The 27,979-nt window shown below is 45.7% G+C and overlaps 1 protein-coding gene across 1 annotated transcript in view; it reads left to right on the plus strand.

The window, feature by feature from the left end:
- The window catches only part of GALNT17 (polypeptide N-acetylgalactosaminyltransferase 17), a 219,154-nt gene that overhangs the window by 176,053 nt on the left and 15,122 nt on the right, over positions 1-27,979 (plus strand). Inside the window, exon 7 of the mRNA XM_071765003.1 lies at positions 24,007-24,192. Coding sequence (XP_071621104.1) covers positions 24,007-24,192 — 186 coding nt within the window. The remainder of the gene's footprint in view (positions 1-24,006; positions 24,193-27,979) is intronic.

Below are 27,979 nucleotides of genomic sequence, written 5' to 3' on the forward strand. Positions count from 1 at the left end.
TCATTTTCCGCTGCCAGAAGAAATTCCTGCTGGAAGGAGCCTAAGGAATTTCTTACCCCTCTTGTAGATATTTGCACTTCATTATTTTTGTGAAGAAAAAATAATGATTTGCAGATGGCAGCAGAATAACACAGCAAGAACGTGCCTTTCATTGTGGAGATGTCTTTTTATGGTTGGAAGCCAGAAAATTTTAAGACTCGGAATGAAATCACATGAGGCCAAGCAGGGACTGCCAGATGTGAATTGCCCAGCTCCAGATTTTTGATTCTTCCTTCTCTTTGCTGGGCTCTTGTCACAGGAGTCTCACAATTGTCTCAGCAATTGCCCAGCCTATCTCTGTGTTTGCCCTCTTCAGCTGCCAACCTCACCAAGGGGATCAGCAACTGAAGGGAAACAACCCAGTGATGTGTCATGGGTTAACAATTTGTCCCTTCAGACATAGGCTTTGGTATTCTGTTTGGTTTGGGTTGGTTTTGGTTTTCTTTTATGATCCATTGGTTATCCCAGTTTCTACCAGTTCTTGCAATCCTTGGTTGAGTCACCACTTCAGTTTTCAAAGATGTTTTCTTCCAGAGTTAGCTTCTGTCCTGCTGGTTTGTAAATTTTATTTTATTTTGCTGTATAGATGAGATCCAAAAGCTATAATGGTTTGGCCAGCAGTGACCATGAGCACGTGGATCTCCTCATGCCTGTATTTCTGCAACATTTGGGCTTGTTCTGCAGTTTCCAGGTGCTCTGAGCAGCCTTTGCAGCTCAGCTCCTCAGTCTGACAGCAAACTGAGTGGCACTGCAAGAGGGATTGTTACAAAAAAATAGACTCGGGTAGAAACTGGGTAGTTACTCCTAATTAGCTTAACCAGTGCTGGAGAGGAGCTGGGTACTCCTGAGAGTGCAATTAATTCATTCTCCAGCAGTGTCCATCCCTCTCCACAGGCAGCAGGGGAGCCCTGGGTGACCATCACGGCTGAATTGTCTTTCCTGTGAGCAGCTGACAGCAAACCAAAATGAGCTTTACTTCAACCTGAGCCCCAGAAATCACTGCTTTTGGAAGCAATTTGCAAAGAGGAGGTGGTGTGCTCCTGCCTGCATCCCAAGGGAGGCTGTGGTCCTGCCTTGGCACCCTGCCCAAGTGGTAGTTTTTGGGTTTTTTTAAAGATAATCTCCTTATTCTTCTTAATAAGGTTCTGTTACAGCTTGAGCTGCTTTCTAGTGACTAAATATTTTGGTTCTTACTCCATGTCTGGTGAGGCTCATAGGAAATTTTAATTGAGTTTTGGATGAGCATTGCTTTAAATTTGAAATGTGGGGCTCCAGCCAGTCGTGGTCTCCAGAGAGTCAAGAACATGGGGATGCCAACACCCAGACCAGAACTCTTCCTAATTAATCCCATGTGTGTATGAGCTGTTTAATATCTATCTCCCCTATCTTGAAATGTCTCTGTCTGTCTGGCCCCATGTCTGGGCTATCTCTGCAGATCAGAAGCATACAAAAGTGCCTTTTAGGGGATGATTCATCCTCCCCTGACATCGGTGGGAAAAGCTCTTTGTGGAGGTGTCTTTCTATATGGATTTGGGAAGAACATAATTGATGAGCTTGGCTTAGAGCTCTTGCCATGAAAAAGCTGGGAGGGGAAGAGATGCTCCCTGCTAAAATCTTTTTTCCTGCTTTACAGAATCACAGGATTGTCAAGGTTGGAAGGGACCTCTAGAGATCATGCAGTCCAGCTCTCACACTAAAGCAAGATCAGCTTGAGCACATTGCACAGGACTGCATCCAGGCAGGTTTTGAATATTGCCAGAGAAGGAGATTCCACAAAATCCCTGGGCAGCCTGTGCCAGGGCTGTCACCCACACAGTAAAGTTTTTTCTTATGTTTAAATGGAGCTTCCTACATTCCAGGTTGTGCCTGTTGTCCCTCAGGAACAGGAACTACTGGGAACTACTGAGTAGAGTTCTTCTCCATCTTCCCTTGCCCCCACCCTTTAGATATTTGTAGGCATTATTGAGATCTCCAGACTAAACAGTCCCAGCTCTCTCAGCCTTTCCTCATCAGAGAGATGCTCCAGTCCCCCAGTCATCTTTGTTGCCCTCCCCTGGACTCTCTCCAGTGGTTCCCTGTCTCTTGAACTGGGAAGCCCAGAACTGGATGCAGTATTACAGCTGTGGCCTCACCAGGGCAGAGAAGAGGAGGGAAAATGACCTCCCTCAACCTGGCCACACTTCTTTATGGATTCCTTTGGGCTTCCTGGCAGCAAGGGCACATTGCTGGCTCAGAGATAATTCACTATCAGCACCCCCAGATCCTTCTCCTCAGAACTGCTTTCCAGCAGGTTCACCCCTGTTCTGGTGCTTGGAGTTCCTCTTTTGATGCAGGACCCAAAACTTTGCTTTAGTGCAAAACAAAACGTACGATGAAAACTGGAGCTAAATTAGAAGAGCACAGACTGGCCTTGGGTTTCAGGAAGGATGGGTCACAGTGGGACACACCACGTGCAGGCTGGTTGCTTTGCCCAGCTGTGATTGCAGGGTGAAGATTCCCTGTTGAGGTTGTTAACTCAAATCCAGCACCAGGTTAAAGCTGTTGTGGCTGGATATGCCTTAGCTTTGTAGCTGTGACACTTTACAGCTCGTGTAGGGAGCTCTTTTGCCCACAAGTCCTGTGCTGATGGAGCAGGGGCACAAGTGGTGAGGTTGTCTTCAGCCACCCCCTCCCAGTGCTACCAAACCTCCACTGCATCATCATCTTCCAGCTTATGAAGATGAACAGTGTTGGACTTGCCCATGCCAAAAAAATAAGAGAAAAATAACTGCTGTGAACTGCATATGAAATTATTTGACTTGTCAAAAGCTTTTCAATACTTTCTTTCCAGAGCAGGAAGGGAAAAGCAGCAGCAAAATGGTTTCCAGTGTATGCAAACTTTGGGTTTTGGTTTTCATTTAGAAAATGCAAAAAGGGAAACCCCACCATCATGAAAATGAAAGACAACAATAGGCTTTGGTCAAAGCAAAGTCCTTTCAAGAAAATCAGCAAGTACAAACCCATTGTCCTAAGTAATTGTTTACTGCCTTTTGGAGGGAGTTAAATGCTGTTTAATTGTTGATCTGCAGATAGTGTGGGCTGCAACCCCTGACAATGCATAAATTAATTGCCACTTTTAAACTGTACATTTGCTTAACAGCTGCTATTAGTTCATTTTAAGAGATTTTACAGATCTGGGACTAAAACCAAGTCCCTCTGCCATCATCACAAGTTGCCATTGGCAGCATCAAGCTTCGGCTATGCTGTGTGTGGCACATGTGTGACCCAGTAGTGTGAAACCCTCCTCCTGCAGGCCTGGAGCTTCAGAGAAAGAAAAAGCTGCTGGTGTTAGGCTGCTTTGCCACTGACCCTGCTGGCAACTGGTAAGGATTAAACACTGTAATTAAACACTTCCTGAGTGTTCTCCCAGTGCTCCCAGTAAGTCAGTGCAATGGCAAGTCAAACCTGAGAGGCTCTGTGAGAGCAGGATCTGTGTGTTGGCTCTGTTGCCTTTATCAGAGAATTTTAATAAGGAAAAGGCATTTCCAAATGGCAGTATTTTTAATGGAAATGGAGTTCCTGGTAGTGGAACCAGGTAACTGCATGCCCCAACTGGATTGTGACTCCTCACTGGAATTTCTGCTGTGGGGCTTTGTGCCTGTCCCATCCAAGCTGAAGCCAGGCTGGGCTTGGATGCTCATCTGGCACAAAGGCCAGCACAAGGCTGGTGTTTAGGCACCAGCCTTGCTCCAAAAACCTTCATCAAGTTTATCTTACAGCAAAAGGGTGTCAGAGAACCAGAGAGCACATTGGTCTCCAGGAAAGCTCAGTCATCTCTCTCTGTTGAAGGCATCTCTCCCAAAAGTGATTATACTGAGATGGAAACAGTCAGTGACAAACCCTGTACACCAGCAGTTTGAGTTCAGATTCTCATTTCATGCCACAGAAGGATGAGTAGTTCTAAATAGCTCTAAAGACATTTAAAAGCATCCAAACCATGACAGACAGAATTTACCAAATGAGAACAAGGGAAGTTATTAAAAGCTTTGTGAGCAAATACAAAGCCCTCTTATCACTGGTACACTGGTACCCACGTTCTCCTTGTGTGGATGCTCCTTCACAGGGCTTCTCTGGTTGAGGGGCAGGGATGGTGACACCAAGCCTGAGCTTTTCTTTCCCTGCTGAAGGCTTAGGCAGCCTTGTTGCTTCTGAGCTGGGTCAGGCAGTGATGAAAATAGATTTGCAGATGCTCTGCTGTGGGGCTTTCAGCAAGGAACGGATTATTCAAAAATACAGGGAAGCCACTTGATGATGGAAGGGGAGAATCTCACTCCTGAACCTACAGAAATGCCAAGGGGTCAGGAGGGGAACCCCAGTCTTTCCTTATCTGGGTTGTACATGGCAATAATGAGCCAGATAGTGAGCATCAAGGCAGGCAAAAAGCCTGCGTCCAGCCTGATGTGCATAACTGTGTTTAATGGTGTGCTAGAGCTCGCCCATTTATCATAGAATCATAGAATTGGCTGGGTTGGAAGGGACCTCAGAGATCATCAAGTCCAACCCTTGATCCACTCCCCCCGTGGTTCCCAGCCCATGGCACTGAGTGCCACATCCAGTCTCTTTCTAAATATCTCCAGGGATGGAGAATCCACCCCTTCCCTGGGCAGCCCATTCCAATGTCTGATCACCCTCTCCGTAAAGAAATTCTTTCTAATGTCCAACCTAAACCTCCCCTGGCACAACTTGAGACCTCTTGTGCCCTCTTGTCTTGCTGAGAGTTGCCTGGGAAAAGAGCCCAACCCCCCCCTGGCTTCAACCTCCTTTCAGGGAGTTGTAGAGAGTGATGAGGTCTCCCCTGAGCCTCCTCTTCTCCAGCCTCAACACCCCTAGCTCCCTCAGCCTCTCCTCATGGGGCTGATCTCCTTTATGGGGCAGATCAATGAGCAACTTTTAGTTAAACCAGTGAAGTGGAGCTGAGAGATTCCTTTTGGACCCAGAACTCTCCACGGTCCTTGGAGGAGCTGTTCTTTTGTACCCGAATGCATCATTTTCATTAAAAAAAAAAAAAAAAAAAGAAAAAAAAAGAAAAAAAAAAAAAAAGAAAAAAAAAGGAAAAAATAGCCTTAACATCAATAATTCTGATTTTCAGAAAAATAAAACTATTCAGCCCTGGTAGGTAATGCTGGAAACTGTGCCTCCCAAGCAAGCCACTACCAAGTTGGGCTTGTGGGACCACATGTCAGGCTGATTTTTAAAGCCTATAGAAGTGAATGGAAGAGTTTCCATTTGCCTTTAGGGACTTGACTCACATTTTACAAGTGCAATTTAAAGTGGGGCCAAAATATGGCCCAGGCTTCATTTTAGAGGGAATTCAGCTGAAGGCTTTTAATTGCTTTAAGATTTGCAGTGACTTTAAGGCTACCTGGTGACTTACAAGTGAAATAATACATCAAGCATGCTTCTGTGACTTGCAAAACCATGAATAACATTGGAGCAGCACTTCTCCTGTGTGACCTTGCTATAGCAGGAGGACACAACCTCTCCTAAGCCTCAGAGGATGTAGCAATGGGTGTTTTTTCCAAGAAAATGATTCAGAACAATTTGTTGATAAAAATGTAGAAGCAATCAAGCAATCAGTTCTGATATTATGCTTTGTTTCCATCTCTTGTGGGGTCCTGTGTTTACAGGCAATTGCTATATTTGTCATTTTAAGCTCATACCAAACCCAGGAATTCTGATGAATTAGGCACTAATAATAGAGTGTTGAAATCTAAATAAATGAATGAGGAGTGAGGCATAAATGTCATCAGGACCTGAAGACACAGCCCTGCTCATTTTCCCCATTCTTCTGCACTCTTTGCTTTATACGTTCTGGTTTCCAAAACTCATTATTTCCACATGGGTTTTGAAATGCATTTAAAAAAAAAAGCCAGAAGAGTTTCCAGAACTGAAATTAAAAACTGCTCAACTTGATGAGACGGTTTTGTTTTGCTGAAACTGAAATTTTGCTCCATTCACAGCTTTCATTTTTATTACAATTTATTACAAATTTTGAACTTCATGCAAAACCAAAATTACAGACACTCCCCATTCTGATGAGCTATAAATGAGGTTTGATCCATTATCATGAAGTGCTGCATTTCCTTTTTAGTGTCATTTCAGTGAAATCATTATATTCTTAATTTTTAAAGTAGTTTTTAGATGCTTTCAACTCCTTTTTGTTTTCAGATGTGGCCAGACCTTTCTATGCTGAATTCACAGCAAGTACCTGTGAGGGGGAAGTGTGAGAACAGAGAGGGACACTTCACATTCATCTCCCGGGCTGAATCACAGTGCACACATACATGGAGCTGTTCTTAAAAAACTGTCCTGTGCTGCTGCTCTGGGTTTTGTAGCCTTTGTCATGCATTTGAAAGGAATAAAATAGAAGTAGCTGTTTCAGCAGAAAAGTTATTAGGGCTGGGCCACCCTTGAATGGCAAGCCTCATGTTTGGAGGCAAGAGCTGAAATGAGATATTTTTCATTTTACGATTCTGTCTGTGAGGAAAGTCCTTTTAATCTCAGTTTAATGAAAACTGGCTCATGGTATGTGACTTGTGCCTGGAAGAGGTGGGAATAAGGCTTGAAGTGGGCTCCAGAGCAAGATGAATCTTTTTTTTAGACAAGGCAGAATTGGGAACTTCTCTGGGTAACCACCACGTGCTTATTTGTTTATAAGTGCACGATACTTCATTTAGATAAATGGCTTGGGAAATACTTCATTTACATGGGGGGAAAATGTGGCAGAATAAATTAGCTGAGTGATCAGGAGCACCCATCTTTTTCAGGCCCAAAGAACTGAGAACAGTCTAAGAATTAATTGTTTTACTGTTAATGGGTGATGGCTTTCCTCCTTCTGCACTCCTGATAAAGAAGAGGGATTGCTTTATCCACAGCACAACCTTTTTCCAGAGACAACATTTGGAATGTGTTGGTGAGAGTGCTGCTGTAGGAGCAGCCACCTGCTCCCACCCCACCTGGGAGCTGCTGGGACTTTCTCTTGTCCTTCACCAGCCCCTTGCAAACGTCCCTACACAACAGGGCCCCTTGTCCTTCTGTCCATGGTGCCAGCAGGTTGTGACACGGGACTCTCAAATGATACTGGGAACAGGAATGTCCCTTCCATGGACCAGGACTACCCCATGCCCTGGACTAAACTATGTGTATTTTTAAGCAGATGTACTTAGGAACTGGGCCAGATGGCTGTGTTACATCATGAAGGACCTACATCTTGCAGATTTCTGAGGACATAATATCTGATGGGGGAGCTTATTTTACTCCCACAAAGAGAAATTTCTACAGCCAGAGTCTGTTTTCTGTGCTATTCCATGCTTCAGCTGGAAAAGTAGAACTTCTTCCTGGAAATATCTGATTAGAATATCATCACCATTTTCCTACCTCTTGGTGCTTTCTGAGGCTCTCAGTCACAGGGAGGGGTAATTGGTTTCTCTGTGTTAGAATGAAATATCTGACTATGTGCTGTCCTAAGTATGTATATATATAATACATGAAACTATCAATTGTTTTCATCAACATGCTTCATTGCATGCTCTTTCTGGGCTCTTTTTACAACTCCCTAATAATTGTTTAGGTGAACTTAAGCAATGGATGTGCATCTGAGGAGCCTACAGCTTTGGAGCTCCCAGCACAGGAAAGATACAGACCTGTTGGTAAGGTCCAGAGAAGGGCCACAAAAATGATCAGAGGGCTGGAGCAGCTCTGCTACAAATCCAGGCTGAGAGGGTTGGGGGTGTTCAGCCTGGAGAAGAGAAGGCTCCAGGGAGACCTTGGAGCACCTTCCAGTGCCTGAAGGGGCTCCAGGAAAGCTGGGGAGGGACTTTTCATCAAGAGGGTAGTGACAAGATAAGGGGTAATGGTTTTAAACTGAAAGAGGGGAGATGTAGGTTAGGTATTAGGAAAAATTTCTTCCCCATGAGGGTAGTAAGATACTGGAATAGGCTGTCTTGGGAGGTTGTTGTTGCCTCCTCCCTGGAAGTGTTCAAAGCCAGGTTGGATGAGTCTTTGTACAACCTGATCTAGTGGGAGATGTCCCTGCCCAAGCAGGGGGGTTGAATCTTAATTATCTTTTATGTCCCTTCCAACCCAAACCATTCTTTGATTCTACTAAACAATGACTGAGACTTTCATGAGAGGACAAGGGAAGCTCTGAGGTGTGGTAACACATCAGGGTCAGCAGAATGAACAGATTCCTCAGCACACCAGGGTGTTAGGTGATGGGTTTCCTTTGCCTCTGGTCAGTGTCCTGGGAAGATTCTGTCCCTTTGTCTGCCTGTGATCCTGATCCATGCCCTCCTGAACCTCTGTGCTTCTGTCTTCATCTCCTGTCCAGTGCTGACTCTGGGAGCTCAGTCTGGGACATTCCCAGGGCTGCCCTGCAGCTTTGGGGTGACGTGAGAGTTACTGGGGGAAGGGGAGAGGGGAATGTGATATCACTTCTCTGTATATTTGTATATATTTAATAATTTTCCTTTTTATTACTACTGTTTCATTAAAGCTGTGCAATTTAGTTTCCGGCCTGTCAGTCTTTCTCTTACTCTTTCTCCTTTCTTTATCAGGGAGGGGGAGAGCATCTCAGGAGTGCTCCATATCCAGGGAGAGCATATCCAGGGAGATCCATACCAGGGAAAGCATCTGTTAATCATTTAATTGCTGGCCCAGCATTAAACTGTGACAGATGTATGGTTATCTGTATTCTGCATATTTCATGCAAAAAAAAAAAAATAGTATTAGTTCCTAAACTTTGATAACAAATCAGTGAACAGAATCTGTGACCCATTCAGAGGTGTTTGCGTTTGCTTTGATCCAAAGATTTCAGATGAAGCTCCTGCAGCTAAGCTGTAGAGCATCTGGGGAAATGACTGTTCTCACCAACTTCCAGCACAGCTTAATTCACTTGAGAGATTTGTCAATCCATAAAAAAGTGTTTTTACTGCACGTCAAAATTAAGGTTTATCCCTCGACACTTGGCAATATGCCTGTTTCTTCTGATTCAGCTTCTCAAGCTTTATTGAAGGACTCTGATCAGCTAAAGTAAAAACTGAGCTTTGAAAGATTCCTACCATGTCCTCCTTGTCCACCAGTCTCTTGTTCCCACAGCCACAGTTCCAGTCCTTGTGTGCTACTTGCTATGTGGAGAAAACCAATAAGTACCCTACAGCAACACTGGTGTTGAGCTCTCTAGGCTAGGAGGATCTCACAATAGATGGATGGTCCCATGGCCTTCATGCTCTAAGGAAAACATTTCAGCTGGTGCCTGTGGGCACTACCTGTCCAGGAATTATTTTCAGTGTTTATGAAGAAGATAAGAAAAAAAAATCCTTACATGAAGCACAGTAATTTAACTTGGAGAAGTGTTTGAAGGGATCTTCTCCACAACTGGAAAATTGAACAAGGCTCAGAGATAAGAAACATCTGAAAAACACTATAGTAGACATTTAAGTTTAAAATATCCGTAAGTGTCCTGGTGTACAAAATAATCCCTTATATTCCAGTACCTTGAAGGGGTGTCAGCTGAAATTAGACTGCTGTGGCACTGGGAACAATCTTGTGGTGACAGCCACTCTCCATGTGTGATTGTATCTCACTTAGACTACACAAGTTGTAAAAGGAAAGAACAAAGGTAGATAGCACAGAAATAACTTGTCAAGGTGCTCAGTGAAAGAACCAAGACAGTATTTCACACTACCCTAGCCCAGCCGTGTCCTCTCTGTGGCCTCCAAGATCTGTCTGAAGCTTCTCTGTTCAGGAACTGTAGAATAATTCAGGCTGGAAGAGACTTTAGGAGGGCTGCATTCTGCTTCCAGCACAAAGCTGACTAAGCTCCAAGGTCAGTTTCAGCTTTCCCAGGAGATTGCCCAGTGGAAGATGGAGAACAGAAGCTCCACACCCTCCCATGGTTTCAGTGCTGGATGCTCCAGTTGTGCATCCTGGCTCTGGGAGCTGAGCTCAGGGAAGGGTTTTTCTCCTGCTCACATGGCAATAAAGAGCAGTAAGTCAGAGTGTTTGCAGACCCAGAGGTCCCAGTACAGTGCAGGAGGAGGCCTGGGATGGTGGCAGCCACACACCCAGCCAGGTGCACAGTGGGGACAGAGGGGCTGGGGCTCTCTAACCCATCCCTCTGCTCTCTGGGGTACTCCTAGGGCTACATACTGGTTGCAGCTGCAGGGGAAAAGTAAGGAATTTGGGATATTTGAGGTTTTATAAGCACAAACAAATGCCATAACACTGAAGTGGGGGTGTGTCCCTGTGAGGTTTTTTTTGGCATAAAGCTCCTGATGGGATCCATCAAGTGCAGCCTGAGGTGTGATTGAGTTACAGCAATTTTGTGTGTGTTCAGCCCCTGTTCAGAGTTGTGGACAGACACCCTTCCAGCATGAGAACCCACCTAACTGTCCCTTCTGGGATGGTTGATCAAAGGGACATCCTGATAGAGCATCTTGTGCCACCTCTCTACAGCACCAATAAATCTGTCAGGGTTTAACACTGGCCTGGCAATTGAACCCAGTAACAGATTCTCTCTACTAATGCCCCTCTCCTCCCTGATAAAGAAAGGAGAGAGAATAAGGGAGAGAGACTGATGGGTTGGAAACTGAACTACACAGCTTCAATGAAACAGTAATGATAAATAGGAAAAATTACTGAATATATACAAATATACAGGAAAATTGATACCACTGTCCTCCCCCCTCTTCCCCAGTAACTCTTACATCACCACCGAGGCTGCAGGGCAGACGTGGGAAAGTCCAGGCTAGAATCCTGGAGTCGGCAGCAGTTGGGAGCTAGAGGCAGGAACACACAGATATGGGCTGGCACGGATCAGGACCACAGGCTGAGGAATGGGTCGAATCCTCCTTGCAGCTGCTAAATTACATGTAAGAGGTGTGAGCTAATGAATACAATAGCCAGCCAGACAAACCATCAGTTGTGATGCTCTGCAGGGTGGTGTCCATGATGTGAACAGACCCCAGCGTAAGCAGGAAGCCACAAAGGAGAAGCTTCATGGCTGGGAGAGCATCAGGAGGTGCTCCCTGGGAGCGAGGTGCCGGCTGTAAGAAGGGGGCAGAGGGAGAATTTCAAATCCACTTTGATCCCTACCTTGGGAGTTTGAGGCTGCAGATCAAAGGGTCAGTTTGCAGTGTGGGTTATAAGAGCACTTAATGCGAGGCAAGGTGCTTTTTGGGCAGCCATGAAGGGCACTTTCTAACTCCAGTGGGATACATGAGCACGAATGATGTGAGGGGAGAGGCAGAGGTGGATTTGGATGTGCTGGGGAAGTGTTGCAGCTGCTTTTCTGGCCAGGAGTGTCCTCTTAGGTCTTCTAATGGAGCTGTGACCAAAGATGCTCATGTTTTAATGGGTTGGGTCACCCTAAACCATGCAATAGCTGGGTTTTGTTGAATTAGGTTTAGGGAAGGCTCATGCAAGCAGCTTTGCCAGCAATTTGATAGGATTTCCTTCAGGTGCCCTATGATTTTTAATTATTATAGGTAATCCAAACATTTAGGTTCACTGTAGAGAGAGAAGAGCATGAATTGACCAAGATACATCTGCCTTTTTCATGCCACCAACACAAGACCCTTTGTAATGTGGAGGACAAAGCACCCAGGCAGGCAGATGTGTCCACAACATCCTCATCAAACCATGTGAATCCTCTCTGCATTTGACACAAAGCTGTTAGAGAGAGGATGAAATCCTGGCTCTGGGAATTGGGCTTCTGATCTTGGGGGGGGCAGGACCAAACAAAGCTTTGGTCAAGATTAGATTGTACAGAAACTGTGTTAATTTAATTATTACTAGGGATAGGAATGCAGCTCTGGTTTTAAACAGTGTGATATATAACTAGAGGAAAAAAACTGGAGGAACATCAAACACATTTTTGCTTCCATCCCTTCCAAATCTGTCCTCACACCCTGCAAGACCTTGGTCCTCTTGGCTGTTGTTTTGTGTGCTGGGTGAATTTCTGGCTGCTGTGAGCAAGTTCAGGTTCTCTGAAATTGGTGACCAAACACACATCAAGGAAACATCAATATCTAATGGTGAGTATGAGCCCTAGCCTCCTGCTCAGGAAACTTTTGAAGATGAGAGTCCAAATGGATGGACACCAAGTAAATTTGATGGTCTTGGACTGTTTCAGGGATAGACCCTGAATGCTGCACCAAAGACATAGCTTCCAAATTTGAGATCCCAGTTCCAGCTCAGCAGCTGTTGTGTCCTGATGGCAGAAATGTTCCAGGAGTTGGCCAGACTTGAAGGAGTGATGCTCAGCAGATGATGGTGCCTACTGTGTTGAGATGAGCAGCTGTGAGTTGGTTATTAAACTCAGAGAGTTTTTGCACAAGGCGTCTCCTGTATTGTACCAGAAGTTTAACAGGGTTCTGCTCCTTTCCTGCAGTGGCTGAAGGCTGTCTGTGACAGTCCCTTATCACTGGGTTTGCTGGTGATTGCTTCACAGCCACAGCAATTGCTCAGGATTTAAACTTTCATCCTTGCTTTGAGTTGCAAAGTAGTCATTATTTCAAAGTAGGAGATGAAGAGGGGATTCAAACACTGCCAGAGAAAATAAGCAGCTGGCAAAGTGAATGGCAAAAATCTGACAGAACTGTCCTGGTCTCTAAGCATCTGCTTTGGACCTTAGATGAACATGTCAAACCTGCACACGCCAGGTCCAGCTGTAGCAGACTTGGTGCTGGAAGGGGCAGTGCACAAGACAGCCCACAGACAAGGATGACTTACCTCTGAAAAATGGGCAGATTCTTCCCTTCTAAAAGAAGGGCCAGATGACAGCAGGTCCCAAATTCTGCTGAAATTCTGCTGCTGGAGCTGCCACCAAAGGGGACCAGGAAGGTATATGCACTGCAGCATCCTCTGGGGCTTGCCAGGACCAGGGAAAGAGGTTTTGCCCTGGCTCCCTTCAACTCCTCTGGACATCAGTTCTGAGCATTTCCTCCTATGTAACCCACAAGCAACTAAAATACACCAATAACATTCAGTATAGAACATTTTTTGAAGGGGACATTTATAGATGTGGTTCAGGCAGCTGCAGCCCTCTCTGCCTCAGAGCACCAGGTCCAGGAGGACCTTTTGAAGCCCCTCCAAAGAAGATCTCAAACTAGAGAGCCTCAGATAGACCTTCGAGGTTGTTTCAGCACTGTTGTTCAGAATCTGTTCCAAGCTTAATGAGTGAGAAAGTGACAAAAAAAAAAAAAACCAAACCAAACCAAACCAAAACATGGCAGAACTTTGGAAACAATCAGTTGGGCATAAAATACCTCATGAAATAAATACATTTCCTACCTCTATATTTGCCTGCTCTGGTTTGAAACTCATCTGCTGCCCTTTTTTGATGAGTTCCTTGAGCAGTCCTGTGCAGAGAGGATGGGCTGAGTGCCATTCCATCCTACCCATCTCTGGAGAGCCACGGAAGAGCTTCCCCAGCAGCATCTGATGAGAGATTTATAATTACAGACCCCAGGGATGCAGTTGAGATGTGGTGGAGTGGAGAGGCCTGGGAAGAGCTCGATGGTTGCTGTGTGCTGGGGAACTGCTCTGTCACACACCCACCTCTCCCTGCATAAATAATTCTCTTTCAGAACTGCCTCTTCTGGTTAAAGTGATTCATGGCACCTTCCCCCTCCTCCTGCCGCTCCCCACATGGGATTGTGTCAGTATGAAGAACAGAACAGTCTGCAGAGAACTTTCTCCAAAGGCTTTTTTTTTTTTTTTTTTTTTCATGAAAAATAGATGAAAATTCTGCTGAACTATTTATGCTATTTTTACAGCTTTGACAGAAATGGCAATAGAGGAATGACATCAAAGTGGTTTGGGAGCATTACTGGCAATAAAAAATAATAAATAAAAAAAGAGCAACCTCCAAATACTTCAGGGTCAAATCCTGCTGGAAATTTCTGTCCTAGGAGTGTATAAAGCCCAGCATGTTATTCTCCTTCAGAAAGGGCTTCCAGGTATTGCTGATGCTGTTTTGAAGGCACTCGTCTTTTATGCACCTGTAATAATCTTTGCATTATTCTATTACAGCATAATCAGGTCCTTGCCATGCTGCCAATGCTGATCAGGCACCATCAGTGTACTGAGGAATTTCAGTACTAAACTTATTGGGAGCAACCCAGTTTTATCCCACAGAACTGGAGTTCTGTGCTCCAAGGGAATGCCAGGCTCAGCTTTGCTTGGAGCTGCTGATACATGTTTTGGCTCCAGCTAAAGCTGGGAGTTCAGGTGTGAGAACATCTCTCCAGTTCCACTGAGCATTTGCCAAGACATGGATTGACATGGATTTTAAAAACACTCTGTTCTGTTCTTCTGTCTCTCTGTCTCTCTCTCTGTCCTTTTTTTTTTTGGAAGCTCTAAAATGAGAAAGCTACAGTCCCTCTGGTAGCTACAGTTTAGTTTTGCAACAATTAAAATATCAGTCCTGAAGCACTGCAAAGCAAAATGTCTTTTAAGCAAAATATCTTTTCTTTCAGCTTCTTTTCAGCAGTTCTTTCCCATCAAGAGGATGTGTACACACTTGTCATTCCAGCTCATCCTTCCAGGCTCCCTTTGTGAGCAGAGGCTTCAACACACACCCCCCACCAAACCCACTCTTATGTATCTTACCAGGTGATAAAGTCAGATCAATAGCTGCTGTAGCCAGCAATTGGGCACTATTTACAGCGGACTGTGTTGCGTTTGTCCAAGAAGGACAGCATAAATTTTTCATTGGAAAAGCCTCCAGTCTGAGCAAACACCATGGCAGTGGGGATAGATGATGCTCCTCCATCCATGGCAGTGCTGAGCAAGTGTTGCTTTGCATTGGCTTGAAGCTTCTGTTATTGTAAAGGCTCCAGTGTTCCATGTGTTCAACTATTTATGTGCCTTGTTGAGTGAAGAGGATGAAATCTGTGGCTATCACACATTATTGCTGTAGGCTGGGATTTGTGGAGTGAATTGTTCTGATTTGGCTTTTTTAAGTGACCATTATAAAAGAAATAATTCAGTAATGTCAGCAGGAAAGGTAAGAGATTGGACACTGGACAATTTGGACACTTCTGTTACTGGTCTGGCACAAAACAGATAGAAACCTGTCCAAAGTGGTACCATCCATGAGGATAAAATGTGAGAGAAGGAATGCTGAGAAAGAAAAAGCATGTGTTGTTTTTAATGCAGTGTCACCCACTCCTCCTGTTTCCATTCTCTGCTTAATTGGTCTGGGATGGTCAGTTTAGGACATGTACATTCAGAAGTCATAGTTTAAGGAAAGAGCAGGTGCATACCAGACCCAGTCTCACTGTTTTGCCCTGATTCTCTTGGAAAAGGTTTCTGTGGCCTCATGAGAGAGCAAACAAATCTACAGGTTTAGCAGCAAAATTCCTTTTCTGGTTTCAGCTCTCTCACTTCTAGCAGTTTCCAAAATCATTTATTGGTTGATCAAGCCAAAGTTGTGTCCTGATTCCCAACAACAGGAGGGTCTTTGTTGGGTCCATCAGTTCTGCATGGCATTGCCTTCTTCTGAGGCCACCATAACCAAAGGGTTTGTCCCTCCTTGCACTTAGAAACGTGAAATGTTCCCCTGTCTGGTTTGTCTTGGCTCTAGATACATCACTGCACCTTTAGCTATAAATTCTCACACCACCAGTCCTCCCTTTGCTGTCATCTGTGAAATTCCCCGTACCTAAAATAAAAGACTCTTCAAGAAGTGCTGGTGTCCACCTGCAGAGATGTTGAAGGTGGAAATCCACTGCAGTGGATGCAAAAAGTTCCCAAAGGGAGCTGATTTTCCTTCTTCCTCACCCCCACCTCCCAACCCCTCCCCTGCACGTGGCTTCTTCATTCACCTTCATGTAACTCAGCTGTACATTGCTGCTGCATTTCTTGCTGCCCTCCTCACACAGGATAGATTGAAGGAGTGCTGCAGTAATCATAGAATAATTTGGGTTGGAAGGGACCTCTAAAGGTGAATCAGTCCAACCCCCCTGCAGTATCAGGGACACCCTCAGCCAGATCAGGGTGCTCAGAGCCTCCTCAAGCCTCACCTTAAATACCTTTAGGGATGAAGCTTCTACTCCCTCCCTGAGCACCCTGTGCCTTTTGTCCACTGCCTTCATGGTACAGAACTTGTTCCTAACATCCAATCTAAATCTACCTTTCTCTAACTTAAAACCATTGCCCCTTCAGGTGTTTGAAGGTCACCATTAGGTCTTTCCAGAGCCTCCTCTTTTCCAGGCTGAACACCCCCAGCTCCCTCAGCCTGCCTGATGATGATATAAGATATAGTGTGATGATATAAATTATATATATGTATAATAGAAAATGTAACCCAGTTTGCTGTGTGTGTCATGGAACTTCCTGGCACCCCTAACAGGCATCAGCTAACACTGTGGAGATCTTTATTTACCAATATCTGGATTTAGGAAGCTTGCTGTGGTGTGTGTCTCTCACTCTTAATTTACAAGGACCTTGTGCCAGGGCAATAAAGGTTTTACAGCAAAGTTACACTTGTCCTGAGTACCAAGCCATAGAAGGCCACCACATCCCTGGCTTGGTGCTGAGGGAGGTGAAACTGCAGACAGGCACCGTGTTACCCCTCTTCAAGAGGTCTTCAAAGTGTAAGGGGTGATTGCTCCAAAACCTCTCCCTGCACAAGCTGTGGCTGTGGGAGTCCTTGTCCCCACCACCCAAGGGTGAGGAGTTGAGCTGGGACTGCCCTGTCCCACATCAGCATCTTCTGCTCCAGTCCTGTCCCTGCCATTGCTCTGGGCATGAGGAGTTTGGGGGAGAAACTTCCTCCCAACCTGACCCCTCTGGACCTCAGGGACCAGCAGCTCAAGCTTGGCCCTGGGGAAGTCGTCCTGGGATGTCCTATGGGGAGGTGGGATCGAACTTGGTCTTGGGAATGTTCTCCTGGGATGTTCTCCCTCCTGGGATGTCTTCCTGGCAGGTGGGATGGAGTTTGGCCCTGGGATGTCCTACAGGGAGATGGCATGGAGCACAACCAAAATAGGAACAGAAAGGACAAAACAGCTTCAGATACATAGCTGGAAATGTGACTGTAAAAGTGTTGTTTCTTCTGACAAAAGGAATAATTTGGAGAGATAGCATCTTTCAAAACTACATGAGAGAGCATGTGGAGAAATTATTATTTCTTTGCCTTTTTTACTGTTTCTCAATTTTATTATTTAGGTCTTTGTTCTGGTACATCCTTCATATTTTAGCTGCCCTGGGTAATTGTGTTTTTCCCTTAACTTATAAAGTTACTTCTAAAAGAAAGGAAGGGGGGGGAAGATAAGACCAAGCTGTTAAATGAGAAATCTATTGCTAATTAAGGCACAGTTTTGCTAATCACCTTAGAAATGAAGTTATCAGCTGAAAAAGCCTGGAGTTTGTGTAATGAAAGTTAGGAGTGGGGTTTTTTTCCCTCCCCTGTTTCCTTCTGTCACAACACATTCAGAGATTAAAAGTTTACCTTGCAGACTCATCTTGACACTGTTAGACATGATGTCTCTTTGCATTAAGTGCAGGCAGGCTGGAGCTGTTCTAGGATGTATTTCAGTTGGAATAGTTAAAATTTGATAAAGTTATAAGCAGCTAAAGTCAGGATCCTTTAATGGGAGCTGTCAGTGTTCATCGGGGATATCACACTGTGCTCCAGCTAGAACCCAAAGTAGTCACTGTCGCTTCCAATTTCTTATAGTATTATTATTATCAATGATACCCCGGGGATGAGGAGGCAGCAGCTATAGGACTGCAATAATCTGGTTTTTTCAGCTGGAAATGCTGATGGATGGAAGAAGAAGGTGGTGTGCTGGGGCAGGGCATCATCCTGGCACTCTGTGGGGTAGCAAGGGGTGAGGGAACAGCCCCACTTTTGCCTCCGATCTTGCAGCAGTCCTTTCTTTTTTGTGATGTTGACTTTCTTTGTGCTAAAAACAGATGGTAAGCCCTAATTCCCTTGTAGGGCTCAGAGCCATGTGAAGATAAGCATGATGTATGAGCTATTCTGCCATCCCAGGGGAGGCAGCCCCTGCCTCAGATTCTTCTGATGAAAATATTCTCCTGAAGTTAAGAGTTCTATCTTCTGCTTCCTGGCACGTGGGCACCATGGTGTAGCAAAAGCTGGTTGCAGAAGGCTGGGGTGAGGAACAAGGTTTTTCTTAATATATATGCATCAAAATTCTGGTTTTAAGTTAATTTTTTTTGTCCACTCTTTCAGGAGCTGCAGCCATGGCCTTCCCATGTGTGTGTTTTTTGCTGCTCCATAGGTGCTGGTTGGACTTCAGTGCTCTGCACCTGCAGCCAAGGGAAGGAGTCCCAAAGGGTCCCTGCACTATGGGGAGAGTGGAGGGGGATGGCACACGGTGTAAGAGGCAGCTTTGTCCTGCTGGAGGGGGTGGGTGACAAAAGACATCATCCCTCCATGCTCAACAACATGCTCTGGCTTGCCCTAAGTGACATCCAAAGACATCTCCAGGGTTTCTCCCTCTAAACAAAACAGGACTCAGAAGGACAAACAGCACTGGCACCACAAGCCTTGGGGCATGAGCTTGGCTGACCGCCCCAGCACCTATTTCTGGTTCCTCTCAGTCAATGCTCTGAGCCTGGGGTAGCACAGGATGGGCTCTTGGGACCCTCCTGGGTGGTGGTGGATCTCCCATGGGTCACCCTTTTCTGCCTGGCCAGCCCCTTTGGAATTAGGTAGAATGCCAAAAGCCCTTTTATATTTTTAAGTAATCCTCCTTGAGAGTGGTTGCTGGCTCTGGCAGATGGGAGCAAAGCAGATTGGTAGCTGCAGTAGATTTTTTAGGGCAAAGGAGATAGTTGTTCTGACCTGCTTTACACTTTGAAAATTGTTTCAAATTGAGCTGGGCAAGCAAAATTGGGATTTGCTCACTGTGTCTATTGCATGCACCAGGGACCATTGGGGTCCTGCCTTCTGTGAGCATTTCCATTCTCCCTGGGTTACCAGGAGGGCTGGAACCCCAGGGGACCTGCACTTCCCCAGACCAGGTGCCTCCTCCCTTGTCTTGCTTGTTGTCCCACCCAACCGCTGCTTCCCAGAATGCTCCCAAATGCTAGGGAGCATTCTACTTTTTCACTCCTGTCCCAGTTGTCCTCAGGAATGACAGAGTGCTCCACAAGAGCAATGCGAAAACAACTCTGGTTTTGCAAATGGAGACTGGGAGACAGATGGCAGAGGAGATCATAAAAAATATAGAATTGTTTTGGTTGGAAAAGACCTTCAAGATCAGAGACTGCCAGACTGGTTTGGGTTGGAAGGGACCTTAAAACTCATCCTGTTCCAACCCCCTGCCATGGTCAGGGACACCTCCCACAGCCCAGGGTGCTCCAAGCCCCATCCAACCTTCAACACTGCCAGGGATGGGACAGCCACAGCTTCTCTGGGAAACCTGGGACAGGGGCTCAGCACCCTCACAACAAACAATTTCTTCCTAATCTCTCATCTCAGTCTCCTGTTTTCCAGTTTGAAACCCTTCCCCCTCATCCCATCCCTCCAGGCCCTTGTCCCAAGTCCCTCCCCAGCTTTCCTGGAGCCCCTTCAGGCACTGGAAGGTGCTCTAAGGTCTCCCCATTGCAGCCTTCTCTTCTACAAGCTGAACACCCCCATCTTTCCCCTCCTGGCTCCAGAGCTGCTCCAGCCCTTGGATCATCTTTGTGGCCTCCTCTGGACTCACTTTAAGAGCTCTAGGTCTGGGGCAGAACTAGAAGATCATCAAGACCAACCAGTAAGGTGCTGATGTCTTGGCCAGGAGGTGAAGGAATAGGTTGCTATTGAATATTGCCAAGTCCTTGTACACCAGCACGTAAAATTCAGGTGCATGTGCACAGGAGAGGCCCTGGAACTACCTTGTGGCTCTGCTGCTGTATTGCATCACACAAAATCTGTTCCCCATTTTGGAGCAAATCTGAGATGTTGGCTGTTTCGTGAACGCTTTTGCACACCTGAGACCCCTTCATGCTCTGGAGGGTGATTAGAAAGCAAAGCTGGGTCATCCCATCACTGGAGAAAGGGGATGCAGTCTCATGCAAACCAAAGTTTGCCTCCCACATGTGCAAATGCTTCTAGAAAGTTGCTGGACTCAGACACTTCAGAGGAACTGCTGCTTTTTCCTTGCTGGATTCTTAGCACAGTCACATTTTGCATGGAAAATCACTGAAAGTTTATCATCAAAGATCTCTGGGTGATGGATGTGTTTTTTGTTTGTTTCTCTGGGATTTCTTGACTAGAATTTAATGTTAACTGTTTATTTATAAATCCAAATATCTTTCTGTATGTTTGATTACTCCTGTGTGTAGATGGAGAAGTTATTGTCAGCATCATTTACTGGAGGGGAAAGCTTCTATTTTTAATTCCACGTCTCATTATAGGTGGATGAATGGCAAGCTAATAGTTGTGTTGAAATTTGAATGTCAGAAAATAAGGGAGAAACTTGAGACTTGCTTGTCATATTTATCCTGCTGTGTTACAGTCTCCATCTTGAGGCTTTAAATTTGCCTTTACACCCCATCCATGTGGGTTTAATACAACAAAGTGATCATGGTTCCATCCTCTGTGGGTAGCAATTTAAAAGACAAATCTTAAATCTTAAATGTGCTAAACATGCATTCATTTGGCACTACCTTATTTTTCTGATTGGTTTTAATGTTGTGCTGACTCTTGATTACCCATCTACTAGGAGATAATTCTTCAAGGAATAAGCAGAAACGATGTACGGGACTGATTGTCCTGTTGATGCTCTTAGTTTGATGCAGTCAATGAAGTATCTTGTGTGATTGTGGGTTTATTTGCTAACAAACATGAAAAAATTGCTTAATAGGAAGGTCATCTGTTTGGTAAAGGCCTCTTGTGGGACAAATGGCCATGTGGAACAAGCTTCATCTTCCTGGGGCCATGCTTCACTCTTTACGCCAAGGGCAGCGATGCCGGGTGGGATTTGACAGTTTCTTGTGTTCTCCTTGTTCCTGTTGATACCAGTAGAATTTATTAATAATTCCTTGTAAAAACAGGTTTTTTTAAATTTGTAACAACAATTCTACCATTATTTAGGAGAAAAATCATGGTATTCCTTGCATAAAGTGCCTCTCATGAATTAAATTTTCAGTGATATCTCTGGAGCTGGCTTGTGGATATGTATATAATTGCCCCAGACACTGTCTGAGAAACTGCTGTTAATTTCAGCAAGTGCAGATTCTTACAAGCAACTTAGCTTAAGGCAAAATTGCACGACAGAAAATTACCTTTATCCTGGCCCAAACCAGGACAATAATCAATGCTATTTGCCCAGTGCCCAATGCTCTTTCTCTCCCAAGTTATTACAATTTGTGTATTTCAAGATGGTTTGCACAGATATTACAGAAATCTAGGAAAGGTATCTAGCAAAAAGCGATGTGAATTATTTAACTAAAGTTGGCAAAAACAATATTGCACCTTTACTGCTAGAGGCGAGCTTGCTGGAAAATTATGTTTTAATTACATCAGAGGGTTTGCATTTTAGAAGTAACTATTCTGATCTCAAATCAAGACAAAACGTAACAAATTCCCAAAACTACAACAACCCCGTGGTGTTTCGGATCTTCCAGGGCTGGGAGTTAATTACAGCAGCTTTGGGGCCACCTGAGGGCAGAGCTGGATGTTCCTGCTATTTCACTGAGACTGTGAGGAACTAAAGAACTGAGCAGATAAGAAGCAATGGTGGTTTCTGTCAAACTATTGCCCTGGGAATATTCCTTGGAAAAAAGATGTTTTTTTCTTTAGAATTACTGTGTTCACTTCTCATTAGCTTTGCCAGCATGAGGCCTGTTGCAAATAGAATCATAAAATCATAGAATTGGCTGGGTTGGAAGGGACCTCAGAGATCATCAAGTCCAACCCTTGATCCACTATCGCTGCAGTTCCCAGCCCATGGCACTGAGTGCCCCATCCAGGCTCTTTTTAAATATCTCCAGGGATGGAGAATCCACCCCTTCCCTGGGCAGCCCATTCCAATGGCTGATCACCCTCTCCCTAAAGAAATTCTTTCTAATGTCCAACCTAAACCTCCCCTGGCACAACTTGAGACCTCTTGTGCTCTCTTGTCTTGCTGAGAGTTGCCTGGGAAAAGAGCCCAACCCCCCCCTGGCTCCAACCTCCTTTCAGGGAGTTGTAGAGAGTGATGAGGTCTCCCCTGAGCCTCCTCTTCTCCAGGCTGAGCAGCCCCAGCTCCGTCAGCCTCTCCTCATAGGATCTGTGCTCGGAGCAGAGCTTTGTGGACTCTGCTGGCTGCAGGACAGGAGGGATGGACATGGCCCTTATTCCAGGGGTCAACTCTGAATCCCCTTTGCAGGCCTGAAATTGTATTGAAAAGTGTTCAGAAAGGTCAAAGAGCAGAACGGGAGTGAAATGGGATTTTTTTGGCTACATGTTTATGCACTAGCTAATTAAATGGGGCTCTGATTTCATGAGGTGGGCTCCTGGGTTCTGCAGCAATCCAAGTGAGAAGAGCACAAGTATTGGGATCATCCTGAGGAATATGGAGTTTGGGATAATCCCAAAGGATTAAGTCCTCTGCTAATGTCATCTGGGCTTGGGAGGTGCATGTGCCCTGCACTGGGAGAGCTAAACCCACCACTTAGGGATTAAAAAGGGAAACCACAGAGCCAGGAGGCTCCTTGTGGTGCCAGAAAGTGGATTGGATGGGGCTGGTAAAATGTAGGAAACACAGATGGGAAAAAAGGTGGTGAGCCTGGATGAGATCCCAGAAACGATGGGTGTTATAACAACTGTGCAAAATGCTAATGTGGAGCAGGCTGCAAAATGGGAGAAACCAGGATTATTAGGACTGTTTGGCGTATGTGTTTGTAACGATTGCCTAGTGCCTGGTGTCCTGGACATGTGGCTTTAGTTTCAGATAAATAACTTCTTGGTGAAGGCAAACAGGAAGGGAAGAACTCGGGTATGGGGAGACTTTCTGTAGATTCTCTTTCCATGTGATAAAGAGAAGATCCCAAAAGATTTCATTAACTCATACGTTGTAATATAAGGGAATTTTAAACAGCATGTGAAAGAAAAATAATGAACAAATGTTTTGGGCTGGGACAAATCTGTCCTTGCCGTATGTTTCACTGAGTCATCGCTTCTGCAGAAGGAGAGCTTGCAATTGTTTCAACTATTCCAATCACTAATCCTTTTTATTTAGTAGCAACATCACTGTAAACTCCACACCTGATCCTACAACAAATTAATGCCACGTGCTGGGTAGAGACCTGTTCCCTCCAAAGTCAACCCGTGTTTTGCTCTGGGTCCACAGTAAATTCTCCCTATGTGGCTGACTCAGCATGGAGCAAAGGCCAAACCTGGCCCTCGTTTTCCACTCTCCAGCCAGATGATCATAGAATCATAGAATTGGCTGGGTTGGAAGGGACGTCAGAGATCATCAAGTCCAACCCTTGATCCACTCCCCCCGTGGTTCCCAGCCCATGGCACTGAGTGCCACATCCAGGCTCTTTTTAAATATCTCCAGGGATGGAGAATCCACCCCTTCCCTGGGCAGCCCATTCCAATGGCTGATCACCCTCTCAGTAAAGAAATTCTTTCTCATGTCCAACCTAAACCTCCCCTGGCACAACTTGAGACCTCTTGTGCCCTCTTGTCTTGCTGAGAGTTGCCTGGGAAAAGAGTCCAACCCCCCCCTGGCTCCAACCTCCTTTCAGAGAGTTGTAGAGAGTGATGAGGTCTCCCCTGAGCCTCCTCTTTTCCAGGCTGAACACCCCCAGCTCCGTCAGCCTCTCCTCATAGGATTTGTGCTCGAGTATGCTCTGGCTTGGCCAGGATATTACAGAAAACTCAAACCTCACCACTTCTTTCTCTTTAATTCACACACAGCCCCTTTGCACCCCAGCAGAGCCTGGAGTTGATGGTGTTTTGTGGTTGCCTTGCAGGTGTGGCTGTGTGGTGGCAGCATGGAGGTCCTGCCCTGCTCCAGGGTTGCTCACATCGAGCGCAAGAAGAAGCCCTACAACAACAACATCGGGTTCTACACCAAGCGCAATGCCCTGCGCGTGGCTGAGGTCTGGATGGATGACTACAAATCACACGTCTACATTGCATGGAACCTGCCTCTGGAGGTACAGCCACTGCACCCTGCCCTGAGTCTTCACTTCAGTGGGTTAAGAACTCAAATTATCGTCATAGAATCATAGAATTTTCAGGGTTGGAAGGGACCTTTAAGATCATCTCGGTCCAGTCCCCCCCTGTCATGGGCAGGGACACCTCCCACCAGCTCAGGTTGCTCAGAGCCCCATCCAGCCTCGTCCTAAAAACTTCCAGGGATGGATGGGGCTTCCACCACCTCTCTGGGCAACCTGTACCAGGCTCTCACCACCCTCATGGGGAAGAACTTCTTCCTAACTTCCAATCTAAATCTCCCCTCCTCTTGTTTGAGTCCATTCTCCCGTGTCCTGTCACTCCCTGACATCCTAAAAAGTCCCTCCCCAAATTTCTTGTAGCCCCTTCAGATATTGAGAAGCTACAGTAATGTCTCCTTGGGGCCTTCTTCTAGAAGCATTTGGTGCCCTGGGATGAAGAAGAGCCTTGAATACCTGGGGCCACATCCCCAGCTTTGGAAGTCATCCCCACCCCTGCAGCTTTGATGGAGATTCTGCAGAACCTGCAGACTTTGGAGGGATTCCTATGCTTCACATCAGCCTTTTTATTTTCATTTCTAAAAATTAAACCTGTATTGTCGTGTTTATCTCCCTGCTGAGTGTTTACACAGTGTGAGTTTATGTCATTACACTGCTCTGCAGATGGAGCCTGCCTGGAAAGTCAGTTGGCAGAATAATATTATTATCATTAGCATCATTAGTGCAGGAGGTTTCCTCCTGTGGCTCGGGCAGGTCCGTGTTGCCTGCAGCACAGCTCAGGTTTCTGAGCTTCCAGATGACACAGCCCAGAGCTGACTGTGGGTGATGTGTGGTCCAGGGGTGTGGCCATTTGCTGTGCCAGCATCAGGGAAGTTGAGGCCATCAGTTCTGTTCAGAGGACTGGAGGCTGATGGCTCACAGAAGGAGCTCCCCTCTCAGCAGCACCATTTGCAAATACACCAAAATCACTCTCTTCAAATAGCTTTGGTGGCTATATTTATTTCTGTCCAGAAATGGTTTGGTTTTCTTACATCTGACTGTTTTTTTCATGTAAAACCATGTGACAACATGGTGTGTCTTCAGAAAACTGTGGGGTCCCACTGGCAAGACAAGCTGACCATGTCCAGGGGACAGATCCTGCACATGGAGCTCTCTAGAGGATTCCCTGCACTTCTGTGTAAAGCTCTGTAGGCTCCAGAAGGACTTTCTCAAGGTCCAAGGCTGCTGCTTGGCCTCTAGTCTCTGTGTAGATTGTGCCCTGTCACTGTTTAACACTGACCCAGCAATTAAACCAAATAACAGCTGCTCTCTATTAATGCCCCTCTCCTCCCTGATAAAGAAAGGAGAGAGAATAAGGGAGAGAGACTGATGGGTTGGAAACTAAACTACACAACTTTAATGAAACAGTAATTATAAATAGGAAAAATTACTAAATATATATAAATATACAGGAAAATTGATCCCACATTCCTCCCCCCTTTCCCCAATAACTCTCACATCCCCACCGAGGCTGCAGGGCAGCCCTGGGAAAATCCAGGCTGGACTCCTGGAGTCAGCAGCAGTCGAGAACTGGAGGCAGGAACACAGAGATTCAGGCTGGGATGGATCAGGAGCACAGGCAGAGAAAGGGATGGAATCCTCCCAGGATGCTGAAGCAAAACAGCGTATGGGTGAAGAAAGGGAAGCAGGAAAGGCAGAAAGGGGAGGAAACTGGCTTGACCCTTGTGATCCCTCAGATTTATCCTGAGTATGAGGTGTATGGGATGAAATACTCTGTTTGGTCAATTCTGGCATCTATCTTGTCTGTTCCTCCCCAAAGGAGGCTGCAGGTGGGACCTCTTTATTCCTTCTGGAGGGTAAAATGTTCCTCAGAGCTGAGCAGTGTCCTTGGCTCTGCACACCAGGCTCTGGCTGTAACTATAACCATGGAGTTATCAGTCCCAGAAGCAGACACTTGCTGTTAATTTCAGCAAGTGCAGCTCCTTACAAGAGACTGAGCTGAAAGCAAAAGTACAAGACAGAAAATCACCTTTATCCTGGCCCAAACCAGGACATGCCCGCTCATAAAACCTGGGAATATCTCCTGTCCATCAGCTCAAAATGCTGCCTGGAGCGTGCTGGAAGCACCTCTGGCTGGACCAACATCCCTGTCACCTGCCTCTGGTCCTGCCAAAAGCGGGACACTCTCCAGGCACTGGATGGCACTGGATTCATGGTGCCCTCCAGAGCCCCCTTACACCCCCTCTCCTTGCAGCAAACTTTGGCATGAGTGTCATGGGCTGTGCTGTTTGGTTGGAAGGAAAAACCGTTGCCGTGAGCAGCCAGCCCCCGTGTGAGCTGCTCCTTCCAGCCACCCTTTTGGGTGCTAAAAATGATGTATTTCTTTTTTGTTTGTTTGTTTAAGTAAACACAAACTTTTTGTACCTCATCAATCACACCCCTGCAAAGAGCTGTGTGGTCCTGATGCCCCTGGGGCAGCAGAAAAAAAAGATTACAACAGGAGAAAAAGATGGAAAAGACGACAGCAGGAGATGGTGCTGCTTGCCCAGGAAAGGTTCCATGAGGGGAATGTTCCTGGCATTCAGAGCAAGTCACAGCTTTGTACTGCATTAGAGAGCAACACTGGGGAGTGTCAATGAGTCCCTTGTCCTGGGGGTGGTGGAGAGTCCTGGGTGAATTCAATACTGAGAAATAGATGGATGGAGAGGGAAAGAAATGCTGCTTGCCAAGGGAGCTGCAGGAGGGCCTTGGCTGGGACAGGCACCACTCCAAATGTTTGGAGAGGCAGAGAGCTGCCTGCAGGGCTGAGTGGTTTCGGGTCTCTCAAAAATAGGTTGCAAGATCCCAACACACTGGGCAGGGGTCATGAGGCTGCTGGTTCAACCTCAGTTCTCCTTTTTAGAGGTGAGGCACCATGCTCCTGCTCAGGAGCAGCTTTGGAGCAAAAAGGGATTAAAATTCAATGTGAAGCTCCAGGTCCTGTGCCAGCATCACACGACTTGGCTCTGGGGGTGAGTCTGGGCAAACAGATTACCCTAAAAAAATTTAGGATTTTTATCTAGGTCATGCCAGTAAAACTGATATTTCATTTTAGAGAAGCCTTGTTTGACAGGTATTGTGCAGGGGGTTATATATAGATATTAATATGGATATAGAATTCTTTTGCCATGCCACTATGTTCAAACCCAAGCCAAACACCCTGAACTGAATATTTCAGGTACTGACTGGTTTGTGGGCCATCCTGTGTGTTCTGCATCCCATCTCACCCACTCAGATTTCAGCCCATCTTACCTATCAACACTGAATCATCTTTATTTTTACCTGTGAGCTACCAGTCAGACATTAAAATGCTGTCGTCTCTAAAGCAGAGTGAATAATTCATTAGAAGATCATTACAATCATTGTAATGGAAAATTGCTTTCCCAGCTATGTTTAATGATCACTGGAAAAGACAAGAGCAGGAGCTGAAATTGAGCAGCATCCCAACTACCTGCAGTCTGCCTTTGGTTTCCTTCACCTGGTCCAGGTGTTGGTTCCCCAAATTCCATAGTGGAATCAAAGGTGGAAGGGGGGCAGCTCTCCCCAGCCCCCAGGTTCTATCAGATTATTCCTCTGGGGACAGACACCATCTGTAGCTTTGTCTGCTTTTAAATCAGCTCAGGCAGTGAGGTTCCTCTGTGTCTCCAGGGAGATTATTTCACCACGTAATTGTCCAAATTGTCAAGAGGTTTTGCTGAGATTTGGCTCAGCTTTGCTTTCTCCTGTAATT

The sequence above is a fragment of the Heliangelus exortis genome, chromosome 21 (assembly GCF_036169615.1).
Source record: "Heliangelus exortis chromosome 21, bHelExo1.hap1, whole genome shotgun sequence".
Taxonomy (NCBI): Eukaryota; Metazoa; Chordata; class Aves; order Apodiformes; family Trochilidae; genus Heliangelus; species Heliangelus exortis.